Source organism: Platichthys flesus, chromosome 5, assembly GCF_949316205.1.
Source record: "Platichthys flesus chromosome 5, fPlaFle2.1, whole genome shotgun sequence".
Classification (NCBI taxonomy): domain Eukaryota; kingdom Metazoa; phylum Chordata; class Actinopteri; order Pleuronectiformes; family Pleuronectidae; genus Platichthys; species Platichthys flesus.
The window spans coordinates 7,145,708-7,163,233 of record NC_084949.1 but is presented as its reverse complement, the minus strand read 5'-3'; the positions used below and the strand labels follow the sequence as shown (position 1 = coordinate 7,163,233).

Genomic DNA, 17,526 nt, shown 5'->3' with positions numbered 1-17,526 from the left:
TTAGTATGTCTTTGCCAGTCAGTCAATTAAAGGTTCAGTGTTAACGATTTAGGTGAAAGGGATCTATAGTGATGTTGTCACTATTGTGTGATCATTTAAATTATACAAAGTTGTGTTTTCTTAACCATAGGATGGCCCCTGTATATTTAAAAACTTTATATTTACATCTGGAGGGGGTCCTCTGAGGAAAACATGTTTTTTACAGTAGTCCAAAGTGGACAAACTAAACACCTTTGGAGTTTTGGCTCACTTCTTGGCCTGCTTCAATACTAATTCCTAATTTTTCCCCACTTTGTCTGTCTATCGTCTTGAGAGCCGGCCCTTACAAGTCCATTAAGTGGTTGCTTATTGGTTGCTAATCTTCTGTTTGCCTGCTACAACTGGTACAATTATATTAGTATGTATGTAACACAGCCTGTGTGTGGGTGGCAGGGCCTCCTTCATCAGTGAGAAAACGACTTGCGGGTTGGACAGTGTAAATTGTCTATGATGTTAGTTAATGTAATATTTCCCAGATGACCGTTGGCAGAATATTAAGTGTAAAATGAGGAGAGAGAAGAATAAATGTAATCTATGGTGCACGTTTGTACAACAAAACCATAGAATTTTAGTTGTTTAAATTAAATTGACCTTATTTATGATTTCATTATATTAACTGAGACTAGCCTTAACTGAATTACGGCCAACGTGTATATTCTGGTCAGTAAACTGCAAAGCCGGTTTCCCAAACTTATCCTGCGTATAGGGCCACCAGATGTACAGAGCCGTCCCTGGTTCTTTCTTTTTTAGGTAACATTACATAATAAACGAACAGTTCACAAAACCCAAAGATTCATTTATAAAGTTCCATTAACCTAAAATCTGTCTTCAACAAACAATTGTTTACCAAGCCTATGCACTACTGTGAGATTGAATCTAATTCAGCTTCATTGGAAGCAATAATACTGCAGTATAAGTTCATGAACAGTGCTACGTGTTTTATGGCAAAGACTTTCCTAAAGATTTACATTTAAACAGATATACTGTGTTACACCGTCCTCTCATGTTTCTGTTTGTCCTGCATTGATATTTAGCCGCTCTGTATCTTTGTGGCCTCTAGGTGGCGACAGTCATTCACAAATCAAAGATGTTGCGTCCCACCTCCAGCAGCTTTTCTCCAAAGAAGACTATATTATTTTTTTGCTAGAAATGCCACTTACTGACCACACAAGAGTGTCATCACTCTTCACATTTTGCCAGCGGAGGAACAGTAATTCCTTGTCTTCCCACTGGCAGTCTCTGACATTAAGGTTGAGATCACAAAAAGGGTATTTTCTGGTGCAAGAAGATAATGATCAATTTAACTTTGCTCCATTTTTTGCAGTTTCAACCAGAGGTGGATTATTGAAGGTTGGAGAACCACTTTGCCAGGCTTAATGCTATAATTTTCCATGGCTCTACTTTACATTTCCCCTCTCTCTCATCCTTACTCTCCTGTAAATGAATGGTCTCTCGCTCTGTTCTTTCTATCCTCTCAATGGCCCTCAATCACCAAGAGGTCTGTGCAGCACCACACTCCCCCCTTAGCCCTCAGCCTCTCCACCACCTATATACCTTGGCCCCCTCGCCACCACCACAGCACTCTAATAAGGGAGTCACTGAAACACATGCAAATGAGCAGTCAGCCAGCTGGTATCACAGCAGCCATGTGATCTATCAAGGTAGGGGGTTAGGGGGTGAAGGAGACATGGGATAGAGGGAGGGACGGAGGGGGAGTGCACGCAGGGAAGGAGGAAGGCGGAAGGATAGAGGAGGAGGGATCTTGGGGGCTTGAGAGGGAGACGGACAGGTTGAAAGACTTTCTGTAGCAACGCAGGCATCCCCCTACGCTTTGCTGGATATTAAAATAATCCAATCAGGCCTCTCTCCCATTGGCCATCAGCATCTCTCTCCATATTGTTTCTGCCTCAGCCTCCTTCACCTGTTATTTCTATACCCCTCCAATCATCACCAACAAACACCTGAACTGTCACTTATGCGACAAGTGACACTTAACAGGGAAGCACATCAGCATGTCTCTCACCTTCTCTATGCATGTGTGTTTGTCTGTCTGTGTGTGCACGTGTGTTTGCTTGCCTATGTGTGTGTCGACCTATGTACTTCACCCACCACTGGATGAAAAGCCCCTGCAGCAGTCAAGGCACACTGTAGACATACCCACTGCATGTGTGTGTGAGTACTTGAGCAGATATCTTTGTGAGGACCATTCAGAGCCCACAACCTACACAGTGAGGACATTTTGGCTGGTCCTCACTTTCTGACCCACTGCTTATGGCCTGTTTGAGGGTTAGACTTGGTTTAGGTATTTAGTTGTGATAATAGGGTAAGGGGCTATAATGCATTATGCAAATGCACGTCCTCATTAAGATACAAACATATGTGTGTGTGTGTGTGTGCATTGATGCATTTGTAGCGCCAATTCCAGCCGATACTGCTGGCATAAGATCTGGTTCAAGCTGCCAACAGCAACCACCCAGATCCATTCGAGCTTCCTTCCTTTCCCTGTCTCCCTCCCTTGGCTGCTTGTCGAGGTATAGCTCTTTTTGTGTTGGGGGGGGGGGGGGATTCATGTGTGTTTGATTGGAGATTTCGTTGTTGATTGAGTGAACACATCCAAATATGAGCTTGTAATCTCCTTTTTACAAACTCCAACTCCAACTCAGATATTCACCAGGTTTTGATGTTGCAACATTTAAAGATTTCTACCTGAAGCTTATTAGATGATTTAATAAAAGTAAACACATATACACATCACATACGCATGGCATGAAGTGGTTATAACACATGAACAAATACTAAATTTGGTTGATGCATAATGGATAGTCAACTAGTGTGAACATATCGATGTCTGTCATTCATCTGGTTCCTGGGGGGGATACACTGTGCCACGGCGACACCAGTCACCTGTTACCTGTCAAGAGAGATGCACAGGGAGAGACAGGATTCAGACATAGCATGTGTGTGTGTGTGTTTGTGTGTTGTGTGTGTGTGTGTGTGTGTGTGTGTGTGTGTGTGTGTGTGTGTGTGTGTGTGTGTGTGTGTGTGTGCGTGTGCATGCATCTATAGTTATGAGGGCCAATTTTGGTTTAGTACCATCATTGTTTGGACTTTTGGCTGGTCTTCCAAAATTCCCCAAAAAAGGATAAAACTAGGTCAGGGCTAGGGTAAGATTTAGGTACAGGCATTAATTGTGACCTTTGAGGTTAGGGTAAGGGGCTAGGGAATGCATTATGCCTGTGTGTGGGTGGATGTGTGTGTGTGTGTGTGTGTGTTTGTGTGAATCTGCATTTATATGTATTCATCAGGCAGTACCTCTCGGACCAAACATTCTCAGGTAGCAGTGTGAACAGTACGGCTTCTCGTCATACTGAAACACAATCAGCAGGACACATTTACTGCATCATACATTTATTTGCTTGTCCTATTTATGCATTCAGTCCCTTTTTGTTTTCATTATTTCCCTCAGGTTTTTATCTCATTCATTTTCCCCGTATACCTCCGCATGTTGTCCGGCTGTGAGCTGTCTGTTGCACTTTTGACACTTCAGACATAGAGGGTGGTAGTCTCTCCCCAGGGACCTCTTCTTCTCACCTGGACACAAAAATATGAAGGCTGCGTTAATGAGATAATTTGTGACGCTGAGTTAAATGAAAATATTTTACATCAAGGAAATACGATGTTTGTGATTCCGGTATCTGGTTCAGTATCTTAAAAACATTACTCTCCTCCGTGCAAATAGGCCAGAGAGTGTGGCGTTGGAGGAAAAGAGGTAAGTAGGCCAGGTCACATCGGAGAATTTGAACTTAGCTGGCACTCAAGTAGGAAAGTAAACCTTGCGGTAAAAATAACAGCTACTCACGTGGAATTGAATAGTTGGTTTGAGTGCTGTTATAGAGCTAACAGCAAAGGCTGAATGTGGGAGAGAGGTCTTGACAAAAAACGAGAGACTGAAGGTGACGAGGAAACCCAGAGAGCAGCATACACGCACATTAGGCTGGCCCACATCCTGTTGCTATCATGGATGTGTGCATCTGTGTATGTGTGTGTGTGCAGTGGTTGGAAGAGAGGCAGACAGAAAAAAATAGACGTTTTGTTCTCCAACCCCCCCCCCCCCTTTTTAAGCACACATCAAAATGTATAGCATCAGCCTTTTACAAAGCAGATATTTCAAGATGTCAGCAGGAAAAGCAGGTGTAAATAAGCATGTTTGCAGTGACTTGGTTCTGTTTAGTTGTATATGTGTCAAATGGTACAAATTATTGTAATGAAATGTAGCCGTTGATAAAGTCTGTAGCGCATATGGTTTGCAGGTTAAAGAGTCCACTGGTAGAAATGGAAATCCAGATCAGGGGGATTTATCCAGGAGGTTTTTTTCACTGTCTTAATCGTGACGATACAGCATTTGTTCCACATTCCCACCGAGCAATTAATGGATCTTGATAAAAAACAAAATCTAACATGTCTAGGGGACTGATACTTATGATTGTGACATTTTTTTTAATTTAAATTTCGTCTCTTAAGGTAGAAGTACCAAGTACCCTTCGATTTAGTTTACATCTGTTTTTTACTTTTCATTTATACCATAAGGATTTTTGTGAAAAATGTCTTGTTTGTGCTTTTTCTTATATAGGAGAAACAACAAAAATGTATATATTTATATATTTATAGAGAAGGCAAATAAAGAACTTTACGATAAAACATATTAAACAGACAGCAGAAGAAAAACTAAAGTAAAAAAAAAAAGAGATCTCACTCACCAAAGTAGACAGGCTTTCCACAGATCGGACAGTATCCTACCATGATAGCATATAATTATTGATCATACAGTGTGTATGTGTGTGTAATTAAGCTGGCGTAGTGAGGAAATATCCTGAGAGAGTGTATGTGTGAACTGAAAATTGACAGGAAAACGGTTCAACTGCAGAGACGTCAGAGTCTGGTGAAGTCAAAACCAGGATGTGGTGAGGCGTCACAGGAAGAGAGAGAAATGTGATTTAAGATGTAAATACTATCATCAGCGGGGGATACAACAAGAGACAGGCAGCATCTCTAATCAAGGCTTCTTAATATGATGTATAACAGATATAAAGTCATGATTTAACGGTCAGTGTTATATTTGCATTCATCAGATGCTCTGGAGACTCAGCCTTGACACAGTAGAGAGAGGGGGAGAAAAAGAAAGACAAAGGGGTGAGGACAGAAGGGACAAAAAACAGCTGTCAGCAGCTCAAGTTCCCAACTGTCTCCTCTCCTTTCCTGCTCTTTTCACCCTGTTTTCTAGATTAAAAACAAGGAGTGCCTCTGAATTGAAACGAGAAACCCGGCACTTGTGCCTTTCTTTCCTTCTGTCTGTCGATCCTCTCTCTCTCTCTTGCCCTCTCTCTCTGTCTCTCTTTTCCCTGTGAAATATTCACACACATGCACATCCCCACTCACTGACTCACATGGAAACACACCCTTTAACGCACACACTAAAATGCCGTTCTTCTCCTCAATGACATCACATAGAGAGGCTGCACCCAGAGAGCACAGGGAGAGGCAGGGTGAGGCTGGGTTGGTTGGGGGACCGGCGGAGGGGGAGGTGGTGGTGGTGGGGGGGACGGCGACGGGGGGAAGAGCAGGGGTGTGTGGGTATGAATGTGTGTGGGTGTGGGTGTGGAGGCAGTTACCCCCTTGGGATATGACATAGAAGCAGGCCTGGGGAGGGACTGGGGTGAGGAGAGATGAGCGAGACAAGGATGGAGACAGTGGCTAGCCTCAGCTCAGCAGGGACAAAGAAGATGAACTCTGATGAACTTCGCCGAACAGAACAAGCCCGCTGAAGTCACTGTGTAAGACAGGCAAACGTCTGTGTGGTTCGATCCCTATCACTGTTAGTGGGACTCGCTTATGCCTCATTAATGACTAAAACACATGACTGATTTCATAAACTAGCACACAGGAAAGTATAGTGAAAGAAATAGCTGTAGTCAGATGATACAAACATTTTACTTAAGTAAACAGCAACTGACCTTAAAGCAGGGGTAAGAGCCTTTTCAAGGCTTATTTCAACTTTCAGAAAATCCTTCAAGAGCCAAACTAAATTTTTTAATAAATATATCACACTGCCCTCTCTCTACAATGGAAGACACTCTTTTTCTTTGCCAGGCGTCTGGTGTCAGATGATACTGATGAGGAGGCTACTCACAGCTATTTTTCCAGGTTTGGGTCAGGCAATTTTTTCAGTCTTTACAACAGCCCTCCCAAACAGAGATACATACTTCATTGCATGTCTACGACCTCTGTCCACATTGGCTGTGCACCAGTTTTAATCCCTGTCCATTACTCGTCTAAAGCAACCCAGTCACATCAGAAAACGTTCAGTGGTAACGTTGGTCCACTTGGAACGACGTTACCATCTCACAATCTGGCCTCTCAGATTGTGAGATGGTAACACTTAGTCCTCCCATTGTTTTGCATTGGCGTGTTCTCACGTCACGTGACTCACAAACTCCCGTCTGCGCAGAGGAAAACATGGCGGATATTCCTTGTTTTTTCAGATAAAAATATAATTTTGTAACTTAGTTTGGGCATAAAAATACATTCTGACCCCATTTCTAGCAAGAAATGTGCTCTTTGCTCCCACAGTCTTCAGCCAGTTCATGCTTATGATAAATATTTTTATAGTTATCACAAATGTTTTTATCGTTGCTATGAAGTTTGCTATGATGCTGCCATAACACCACAGCGTAGCGTGCTGTTAAAATCACCGTCCCTGCGTGGTGTCCTTCAGTGATCGTGAATGTTATTCACGTTATATAATATTAATATTTGAGGCTAGATTACACCTCTAATGCGAAGAATCCTGCATGAGACAGTTCATACCGAGAGCTCCACGGACCGAGAGCTCCGGGGACCGCGAGTTCGCGAGCGGACATGAAGTGTGGCTTGTAAACAAAACATCCGGTCCATTTAACTCAGCGCTCCGTCATAGCTGGAGCGCTTCCTTCTGTCAGGTGAGTAGTTTATTGTTTTTAAAGATCGTTACGATCTAGGTTTACAGTCCGAGTGCTGAGACAGCGGATGCGGAGTCCGTTGATACACACAATGCTATTCATCAGCTAATACACCATTGTTAGCCACATGCTACAGCCCACCGTAGCCTGTGCTACCTGGGAGGTGAATACATGGTTGTTGAAACCAGTTCAAGACGCTTAGCTCATCCTTGACGGACGCTACAATTTAAATATACACATGAATTTGATTTATGAATGCTTTAGATTAATAAGGAGTGTATTTCTCTACCATTACTCCACAATATCAGATCAATTTGGTTTAATGTATAGTATGCAATATGACAATAATGTTTCCATGTTATGGAGTTGCGATTCTTTTTATAAAACCATTGCTATGTTCTGTTTTTTATCAAGGAGGATCCAAGTGAAGCGACAGGAGTTTCATTAACGTCAATAACTTGGGCCGAACTCTTTGTTTCCACGTACCACGAGGAAGATAAGTGAGAGAAATGATCCTACCATTAAAGAGGTACTTTTAAGTTACATACCAGAAACACCATTTTATACAATGTGCCAAAATATACATTTTTATTAAATCCCCAAAGTACGCTTGCTGAAATACAAGTTAATATCACAATGAAAGAAGCTTGATCAATCATGCTTCCCTGCTGTGATTGTTTAACTGGGAAAACAGGAAGGCAAGTAAATTTAAGGAATACGTGTGCAAAGTTTTCCTCTGTTATGTATAATGTTGACCCCCATCAAACATAATGTTAGCAATATTTACACCTTTTAATTTGTACTGTTTATTTCTGTCTACATCCGTGAATTTGCCTAAGCAAAGTAGACGAAGGCATCGAGGTTGAAGCCTGCCATCATTGTTATTTTGCTTAAGGGACTGAATATGTTTCATGTAGAAATATTAGCATTTCCCTTATATCTACCAAAACTGCTTGTTCCACAGACTGCAGTTTTGTCTTGATCCGATGTGGTGTGCAAATACAACCGTATCTGCAATGGGTTGTGGGGCATTAACATTTGTAACTCTAATTTTGTTTTGACAGACTGTGAAAAGAGCGTTGAGAACATCACCACTCTACAGGAAGACACAGTCCAGTAATGGGTGTCAGAAGTTCAGTAGTGAACGACAGGTACTGTGGAAAAATGTGTCATTGTTGTACAATGAATGTTGACTCTGTTTACACAAGGTTAACACAAAACGGTTTGATTGTAAACTGATATTGGTATGAATTCATGTTATTCTCCTCTTCACAAGAAACAAACAATCCAAATTACCTGCAGAAGCCATTTATTAAAAAGAAACTACACTAGAATTACCGCACTGCGTTGTATGACTCCGCTAACCAGTGCAGTGTCCGTCTACATGTTTCTACATATTTTCTCTCATATAAATGACACTGTAATCGCTTGACAACTGAAACCATAAGATGAGGTCAGTGTGGCCTTGACCTTTTGACTTTAAGACAAATACACAGTTAGACAATCCGAAAACATGCAGTTATTAGTGTAGTAGATTGGATTTTATTGGTGTTACATTGGACATCTTGTATGGGTACACCAAAAAATATATTTGGTTTCACATTCTAGATGGCAATAAGCAGAGACATCAACTCAGGAAAAATATTTCTGTAGAAAAGAAAGCCCTGTATGTATACATACACACAAACGCACTATTGAGACGTTTTGTTTTTTATCATATATTCTCAGGAAGGAATGATGCATTTACTGAGACGGGACGTGAGGGCCTACTCTGCGTGCTCAGAGTTCAAGCCCAGCAGGCTGCAGCGGGCCTGACATATTCCCTAGAGCACAGTCTTTGGATGACTCCTCTGAAGATGAAAACATGGCGAGGTAATTCTCCACTGATGAAGAACTGTGAGGGCTGTGATTAGCTACACTCTCTTGCTACAAGGCTACTCTTGCTACTCCCTGGCAGCCTTAGGAAGGCATTAGCTTGCTGTTGGGTAGCTGTTAGCTTCAGCATTTTTAGTTTTTAGTGGCCTGTCTGACGTTTATGTTTAAAAAAAAAATCAGAGGAAACCATCTTCATGATTTAACACTATGGATTGTTTCTGTCCTTCACTTCTTCTCAAGATAAGCAGTACAGGTGTGCCTCAGCTCCACGGTCCCTCCTGCAGCGTCCGCTCCTGATGCTAACCTCATGTCTCCATCACACCAAATATGTAGAAACATGTAGACGGACACTGCACTGGTTAGCGGAGTCATACAACGCAGTGCGGTAATTCTAGTGTAGTTTTTTTTAATAAATAGGTTCTGCAGTTAATTTGGATTGTTTGTTTCTTGTGAAGAGGAGAACAACATGAATTCATACCAATATTAGTTTACAATCAAACCTTTTTGTGTTAACCTTGTGTAAACAGAGTCAACGTACATTGTACAACAATGACACATTTTTCCACAGTACCTGTCGTTCACTACTGAACAACCCATTACTGGACTGTGTCTTCCTGTAGAGTGGTGATGTTCTCAACGCTCTTTTCACAGTCTGTCAAAACAAAATTAGAGTTACAAATGTTAATGCCCCACAACCCATTGCAGATACGGTTATATTTGCACACCACATCGGATCAAAACAAAACGGCAGTATGTGAAACAAGCAGTTTTGGTAGATATAAGGGAAAGGCTAATATTTCTACATGAAACATATTCAGTCCCTTAAGCAAAATAACAGTGATGGCAGGCTGCAACCTCGATGCCTTCCTCCACTTTGCTTAGGCAAATTCACACATGTAGACAGAAATAAACAGTACAAATTAAAAGGTTTAAATATTGCTAACATTATGTTTGATGGGGGTCAACATTATACATAACAGAGGAAAACTTTGCACAAGTATTCCTTAATTTTACTTGCCTTCCTGTGGAAAAAGTTGTTTTCCCAGTTAAACAATCACAGCAGGGAAGCATGATTGATCAAACTTCTTTCATTGTGATATTAACTTGTATTTCAGCAAGCGTACTTTGGGGATTTAATAAAAATTTATATTTTGGCACATTGTATAAAATGGTGTTTCTGGTATGTAACTTAAAAGTACCTCTTTAATGGTAGGATCATTTCTCTCACTCATCTTCCTCGTGGTACCTGGAAACAAAGAGTTCGGCCCAAGTTATTGACGTTAATGAAACTCCTGTCGCTTCACTTGGATCCTCCTTGATTAAAAAACAGAACATAGCAATTGTTTTATAAAAAGAATCGCAACTCCATAACATGGAAACATTATTGTCATATTGCATACTATACATTAAACCAAATTTATCTGATATTGTGGAGTAATGGTAGAGAAATACACTCCTTATTAATCTAAAGCATTCATAAATCAAATTCATGTGTATATTTAAATTGTAGCGTCCGTCAAGGATGAGCTAAGCATCTTGAACTGGTTTCAACAACCATGTATTCACCTCCCAGGTAGCACAGGCTACGGTGGGCTGTAGCATGTGGCTAACAATGGCGCATTAGCTGATGAATGGCATTGTGCGTATCAACGGACTCCGCATCCGCTGTCTCAGCACTCGGACTGTAAACCTAGATCGTAACGATCTTTAAAAACAATAAACTACTCACCTGACAGAAGGAAGCGCTCCAGCTTTGACGGAGCGCTGAGTTAAATGGACCGGATGTTTTGTTTACAAGCCACACGTCATGTCCGCTCGCGAACTCGCGGTCCCCGGAGCTCTCGGTCCGTGGAGCTCTCGGTATGAACTGTCTCATGCAGGATCCTTCGCATTAGAGGTGTAATCTAGCCTCAAATATTAATATTATATAACGTGAATAACATTCACGATCACTGAAGGACACCACGCAGGGACGGTGATTTTAACAGCACGCTACGCCGTGGTGTTATGGCAGCGTCATAGCAAACCTCATAGCAACAATAAAAACATTCGTGATAACTATTAAAATATTTATCATAAGCACGAACTGGCTGAAGACTGTGGGAGTAAAGAGCACATTTCTCGCTAGAAATGGTGTCAAAATGTATTTTTATGCCAAAACTAAGTTACAAAATTATATTTTTATCTGAAAAAACAAGGAATATCCGCCATGTTTTCCTCTCCGCAGACGGGAGATTGTGAGTCACGTGACGTGAGAACACGCTAATGCAAAACAATGGGAGGACTAAGTGTTACCAACTCACAATCTGAGAGGCCAGATTGTGAGATGGTAACGTCATTCCAAGTGGACCAACGTCGCCACTGAACGTTTTCTAATGAGACTGGGTTGTCTAAAGAGGTTTATGACATGACCATACTCAAAGACTGGCTATGCGCAACAGGGTCAGCAACGCTTGTAATTGAGCATCTACATGTATGTTGCATTGTAAAATGGTACCTGAGGCTAATGCCAGGTGTTTTCTTCCGTAAGCGGGTTTATTTGATAGGAGTCAGACGCATTAGCAAAGGTAGCGTCATGATCGAAAAACCCAGATTAGTGATTATGAGTGTCCAGGTCATTGTTTCCTAACATCTATGTTTCTCCCATTCGGATATAAACGACTGCAATGATTCCAAACCTCTCTGTTCTACCGGCTCTAAACCTCCGAAGTCATGTGGATGCCCAGCTCGTTCGTAGTAGAGTTGATGCATTTTCATGCAAAGCATTTTAGTATGGATATTAGCTCTGTTTAATGCTTTGCAGCTGAATTATTTCATGTTGTAGGTTATCAGGTAGTGTTAGTTGGTGCCATAATAAACACAGGTTAGCAAATCTCACTGCTTGGACTAATTTTGTAAACTTACCACCATCTTCAGGTGGTACAGGCTTTTATTCTTGTATGATAGGGAATATCATAGGGAGAGCAGAGGGAGACACTTGCTTGGATGGATAGACGGAGCAGCGGGAGGGATGGATAGATAGATAGATAGATAGGTACATAGAAACATAGATAAATAGAAACATAGATACATACATACATTGATACATAGACACATAGATACATAGATAAATAGATACATATATCCATAGATATAAATAAAGTGTAAATAAATAAGGGGACAAAATGTATGTACTTTATATAGCTATATACATAAACACACATTGACATACATGCTTCTGTGTGTTGTGTTGTTAATTTACATTTCCACAGCTCTAACACATCACAAATACATCTGCATATGATTTCTGTTCTGATGAACTTCAGAGGCCCACGAAATATATGAAGTATTTCATCATTTGCATACTCGCAAGCATCCCTCTCTTGTGTTTCATGCTTTGCAGAGGGATGGAATACCAAGTAGCTATTTCATCTGACCAGCCGTCCCTACAGGATAACCTATCATGTCTCTCCATCAGCATTCATTGTGTGTGGACAGTGCTGGGAGAGTTACATCCTGAATTGGAGGCCCATATATGCATACCCAGCTGATAATGATTTTTGATGCAAATGATGATGTTGGGGTTTTAATATAGCAGGGAGTGAATATGCTTGGACACAAAAAAAAAAGATATTTATGTAACCATAGTGAGAGGGAATAGTTAGAAGAAGAGGAGGTTTTCAACAGGTTGAATGTGAGGAAAAACAGAGCAGAATAAAAACAAAAGGGGTCAAATTAAAAAAGAAAAAGGGAGCAGAGTACAAAGAAATGGAGGCAAAGTAATTGTGAAATAGAGAGAGAGAGAAAGGAGACAAGAAGTGAAGTAGAGAGGGGGCGTTGAAACCACTTTTCCCAGCGGATCTTTTGGTAAGGCTGCATTGAGGAAACTGCCAAAACTCTTTGACACACACATTCCCGCACATAGTATCCGTGGTTCACGTCCAGCAAGTCACATGAGATACAGCCACATACACTGGATGGAGAGATGTGGGAATAGTGGTGTGTGTGTGTGTGTGTGTGTGGATAGGATTTAAGTAACATTCAGTGAGTGGTGGAAACAGGACAGAGAGAGAAACACTGGCTCCTCTGGTGGGTTGCCTCTGGACCAGGCCAAACGCTCTGACGCCGGCTTTGAGAGCTGTGTGCAGGGGCGGAGGAGGGGGGGCAACACAGGATGAGGCGCAGGAAAGAAAACGGCTGGAAGGATTCCTTCTTCCCACACATAACTGCACCCTTGATCACATGTGTGTACACATGAACGCACACTCACACACAGAGAGCGAAGAGAAGCCTTTGGATAGGTTCCTTTCCCCCCCCCACACACTGACACAAACGCACACACACCCACTCGTCGTCACATTTCAGTTCTTGGCATCCTCCTCTCTTCTCCGAGCCAAGAATATGACATGGCATTTGGGGTTACATCTCAGCTGCATACACACAATCAGCCTCGCAGCACAAGACATATGGCAACTGAAATCAAGCAGGGTTTCAAACATTTGACTGATTAAGACAACAAAAGAGCCCCATGGTGTTTGTTGCTTGATGATACCTGTTTGAGATCCCTTGCTTTCCTCATATACTTTAATTTGTATCAGGATTCACAATAACTTTGCCTTGCCTCCTCTAAATCATCATATTGCCAAAGAGAGGCAAACAGCTAAAGCTTTGTCAAACAAGCCAAGAAAAAAAACTATATTGTTATAAAGCCATTCTGGTGCTTATTTGGATCAGTCGGATGGATAATTTTGGTGAGTTCCCAATGTGGTGTGGCGATCCATTACTGGGGTGTGTTTTTCTACAAATATCCCCCTATGTGATGGCCATTCTGGAGTCAGACCATCTAAAGGCTATAATCCTCTTCTCAGCAGACGGAAAAGTCAGGAAAATAAGTCCTTGTTTTTCTCTATTAATCTGGAAAAGCCTATAAATCCCCTTATACCTCTATGTGGTGATATGATTATGGCATATGGACCAGTACTGCATGATTAGCAGCTAGGAGTGGCTGGGTCAGTTAGATTCCATTTGTTGTTTTGTTTGAAATATGCATAAAACCAATAGAAGGGTGTATTCTGTGTGTGTGTGTTTGTGTGTGTGCGCTCACAGCTTTTGAAATAACACAAAAACGACAGATACCAACACAATGCATTGCCATAAATACCAACTTCTAGAGTCTCTCAACAAAAAAGGGTGAAGACAAAAAGGCCAAGCTGAGATTTGCAGTATATTTTTGGCCATGCTGTTTAGTAAGGACTGTAAAATATCAACAATTATTCAATAGATAGTCATGACATTTTGGACAGACATCCATGTTCCCTTCAGAATGTGTTGATTGTGATCCTGACTTTTCCTTTTATTGCCCTCCGCCAGGGATATCCACAAAAACAACTGAATGTATTTCCATGAAACTTCGTGGACGGGTGTGGGTTGGGTCAGGGAAGAGCTCATTCAAATGTTGGTGCATTGGCCGGATCAGGCCGTGGTTTAGGGAATGCATGGATCAATTTTAAGGGGTCGAATTTAAGGCCAATACATTGGCAGTGGAACAAATTTAAAAGTTCATGTTTGCCATGACCTTAAGCAAACATAGTGCCGGTCAATTATTTGGTTTAATATCTCAACATCTACCAAACACATTGAAATTACATTCCCATTGACCCATAGATATAATCAGTAAAGTTATCATTCTTACATGCTTAACTATAACAGTGAATGTGGTCAATAATATACCTGGAAAACTTCTGCATTTGCTCAAAGTAATGCAGCACAGTACAACCAAAGTCGACACTGCCATCAACCTATATCACCGAAAGCACTCCTGACATCTTCTGCGTGTCTGGCACTGCTTCTTCATCCTGAGATATTTGTATTCTATTTGTTTTTTATTTTTGCGTCTTTTGCATGTTCAAAGTTTCATCAACACGCCCACTCGCTTGTGGCGAATCTTGCAGATGATCTCCTGCTGGGTTCTCACATTGGCTTTTTTGAAAACTATCCCAAGTTTTTTCTAGAAACCTCTTACTCTGACATTTGTGTTCTCACATACAGCTCCCTCCCCTGTCCGGAGAAATCCGGGGTTCAGTGTATGTCTAAAATAAACTTTAATATGGTTTCAACATGACACATTAAGGACATTTCCACACTGTGTGAATTATTTGAAAATGTGTTTTTTATTTAATTTGGGCCCCATTGATGGACCTCCTCATACTTTACTGCCATACATTGTTCAAATCTACAAAACTGCTTGTTAGATAGTGGAGACTGCAACGTTTTCAAGGATACCAAATGAGACGGACTGAAATGCAAGGAAATAAAATAAAAATGGTTCACAAGACATCTATAATATTCCCTTTTGATTTAATGATGAAACTGTAAAAAAACTCTTTCTTGGGTTTGAAAAAATTTCCCTCAGTGTGAACCTCGTATATAGCTTCAGCAAGCTTGTACACGCAGTTTGACTGGGTGGAATAAGATGATTTTGACAACCTGAAAGCTACTTAAGAAGAAACAAAAAGGGAAAGTGCATATTAAGGGGATGATGATTATACACGGTTTCAAGTATACACAACTTGCAGTGTCGACCTCAGTCAGCCCTCACTCACTCACTCACTCAGCAGGGTTCTGGGTGTATAGCACTCTGTTCTCAGGGCTGGTCCCACCTATTGTTTCGATCTGCTGGGGGAAAGAGTGAGGCAGGCAGAAGGAAAGAACCTAATGTGTTGCTTCTTGCCTGTGCATTCTTGGCATAGCTCTTTACCCTTTTCATTTTTTTACTGTGATATTTTTTTTTCTCCTTTGCTTTAATAGTGAAGCCAAGGGTCCACAGCCAGCCAAGTCCCACCGCTCCAGTCTGGCTAAGCCACAGAAAGCTTGGCTTCCTCCTCTCTGTGCTTTCTCTCTCTCTCTCATTCTCCATGTATGAATACAGTGTGCGTCCCTCTCACTTTCTCTTTGTATGTTTCATTGTGTCGCTTTATATGTCTGTCTCAGTTGGTTCTTTTTTGGTCCATTTGGTTTTTTGCATATGTCTGCATTGGTCAATCTGCCTCTTTGTCTCAATTCCCCCTCTATGTTTTTTTGTCTTGTTCTCTTCTAATACACACACACACACACACACACACACACACATACATACACACACACACACACGCACACACTAACACACAACCCTCTCTAGTTCCTTCCCGGCCTGTCAGTCTGTCACAACCAGCGGATTACTTCTTCTCTGCTGTTCATTCTCTCTGCTTAATCTTCTTTTCATCTTTTTAAGGACATGTTTATAGACAAGTCAAGAACATTTTTATCTACACACATGTGGTAGGCCACATGTGTACTTTTTTTGCAGTGAATTTCGCATGTAGATCCACAAATTTTGACCGCTCTGATTATTCTGAAGGCCTTTATTGTCAAATCTATAGAGGTCAAAAACATATTGCATAACCATTAGGGTAACGCTGAAGGTATTACAGCAATGTCATGTCATCTGAAATCCAACGCTCTTTTTACAACACAATGTGAGTTTGAATGTATCCAAAAGAGACACTGTTGGCAATTTTCTCCTATCTGTCTCTCAAGTGAAATTGAATTATAGATCAAGAAGCCCTTGTGTGCACTAAAAACAGAATTCTCCAACTCGAGTGAGGCCCGCTCCCTCTTCTACTACGCCCATTTCTATCAGATCAGCTCCATTCATTCCGCCACTTAGACAGGAATCTAATTAGACCAGAATATCAACATTAAAACACATCACTGCCTCCCCCTCCTCTCGCTCTCTCTCTTTGTTTCTCTTCTCTTCCCTACAGCTGGTGAGAGTAAGGTTTGTGGCTGCCCCTCCCCCAGCGTTTGAACAAGCCAATAAGAGAGCATGTCAGCAAAATACCCCCCCCCTCCACACACACCCCATCCCTCCTTTTCCCTTACCACCCCATCCATTCCCAACCCCCTCCCCCAGAGCCCTCTCTACACCCCATCCCCCTTTCCTACCACCCCTAACCCACTTACTCATCCTGCCTCCACCCTCCCACACACCCATGAGACTTCCCCACCCTCTCCACTTTCTCACCCGTGCTCTCTCCCTATACTAACTGCTCCCCAGTCGTCTTCCCCTTTCCTCTCACTCAACTTCCCACTCACCCTTATTCCTGAACACCCTTTCTTCCAACTCCCTTCCCTGCACTCCCACACGCCATTTTCCTCATCCCCATCTCTGCCTCTTGCCATCCTTCCCCCACCCTTCTCTATCCTTTCCTCTCTCTTCTGTGGCCTTATCGTATGAATATCGGTAGCACACTGGGTGAAAAATTGATCCTCTCCGCCTGTCTATGGACGTTGCCACAGTGCATTATAGCCTGTGTGTGTGTGGAGGCTTGCAGAAAGAGAGGAGGAGGAGGAATCAGGGAAAGAGGGTGGGAGGGATATTTGCATATCATCAAAGTAGGGAAAGGGAGTGTAATGAGGGGAGAATGGGTCTGTGTGTGTGTGTGTGTGTATTAGAAGTGTGGTGATGTGTTGTGGTTTAGTGTATGTGAAATGAGAGAACAAGACCAAGGGACTAGGGCAAGGAGGTGAGATGGACTGGTTTAGTAGTGTGAGTGTTTTTGCATGTGTTTGTGTGTGAGAGAGAGAGAGGGCAGGGCAG

The 17,526-nt window shown here is 41.9% G+C and overlaps 1 protein-coding gene across 1 annotated transcript; it reads right to left on the bottom strand.

Moving 5' to 3' along the window:
* Positions 1-2,746: 2,746 nt before the first annotated feature.
* zgc:195282 (uncharacterized protein LOC100192223 homolog) lies at positions 2,747-4,953 on the bottom strand. The gene is made up of 4 exons (XM_062388466.1): positions 4,797-4,953; positions 3,536-3,630; positions 3,352-3,406; positions 2,747-2,950 (listed from the first exon to the last, which is right to left on the bottom strand). Exons 1-4 carry the CDS (start codon positions 4,837-4,839, stop codon positions 2,940-2,942), a joined length of 204 nt encoding a protein of 67 aa, XP_062244450.1. The 5' UTR covers positions 4,840-4,953; the 3' UTR covers positions 2,747-2,939.
* Between the last annotated feature and the right edge of the window lie 12,573 nt (positions 4,954-17,526).

Excerpts from the sequence above, each read along its gene's own strand:
- zgc:195282 (XM_062388466.1), bottom strand. The coding sequence starts at position 4,839 with ATGGTAGGATACTGTCCGATCTGTGGAAAGCCTGTCTACTTTG. Across the intron at positions 3,631-4,796 it reads TGGAAAGCCTGTCTACTTTG|GTGAGAAGAAGAGGTCCCTG; the intron begins GTGAGTGAGATC and ends TTTTGTGTCCAG. Across the intron at positions 3,407-3,535 it reads CAGCCGGACAACATGCGGAG|TATGACGAGAAGCCGTACTG; the intron begins GTATACGGGGAA and ends ATTGTGTTTCAG.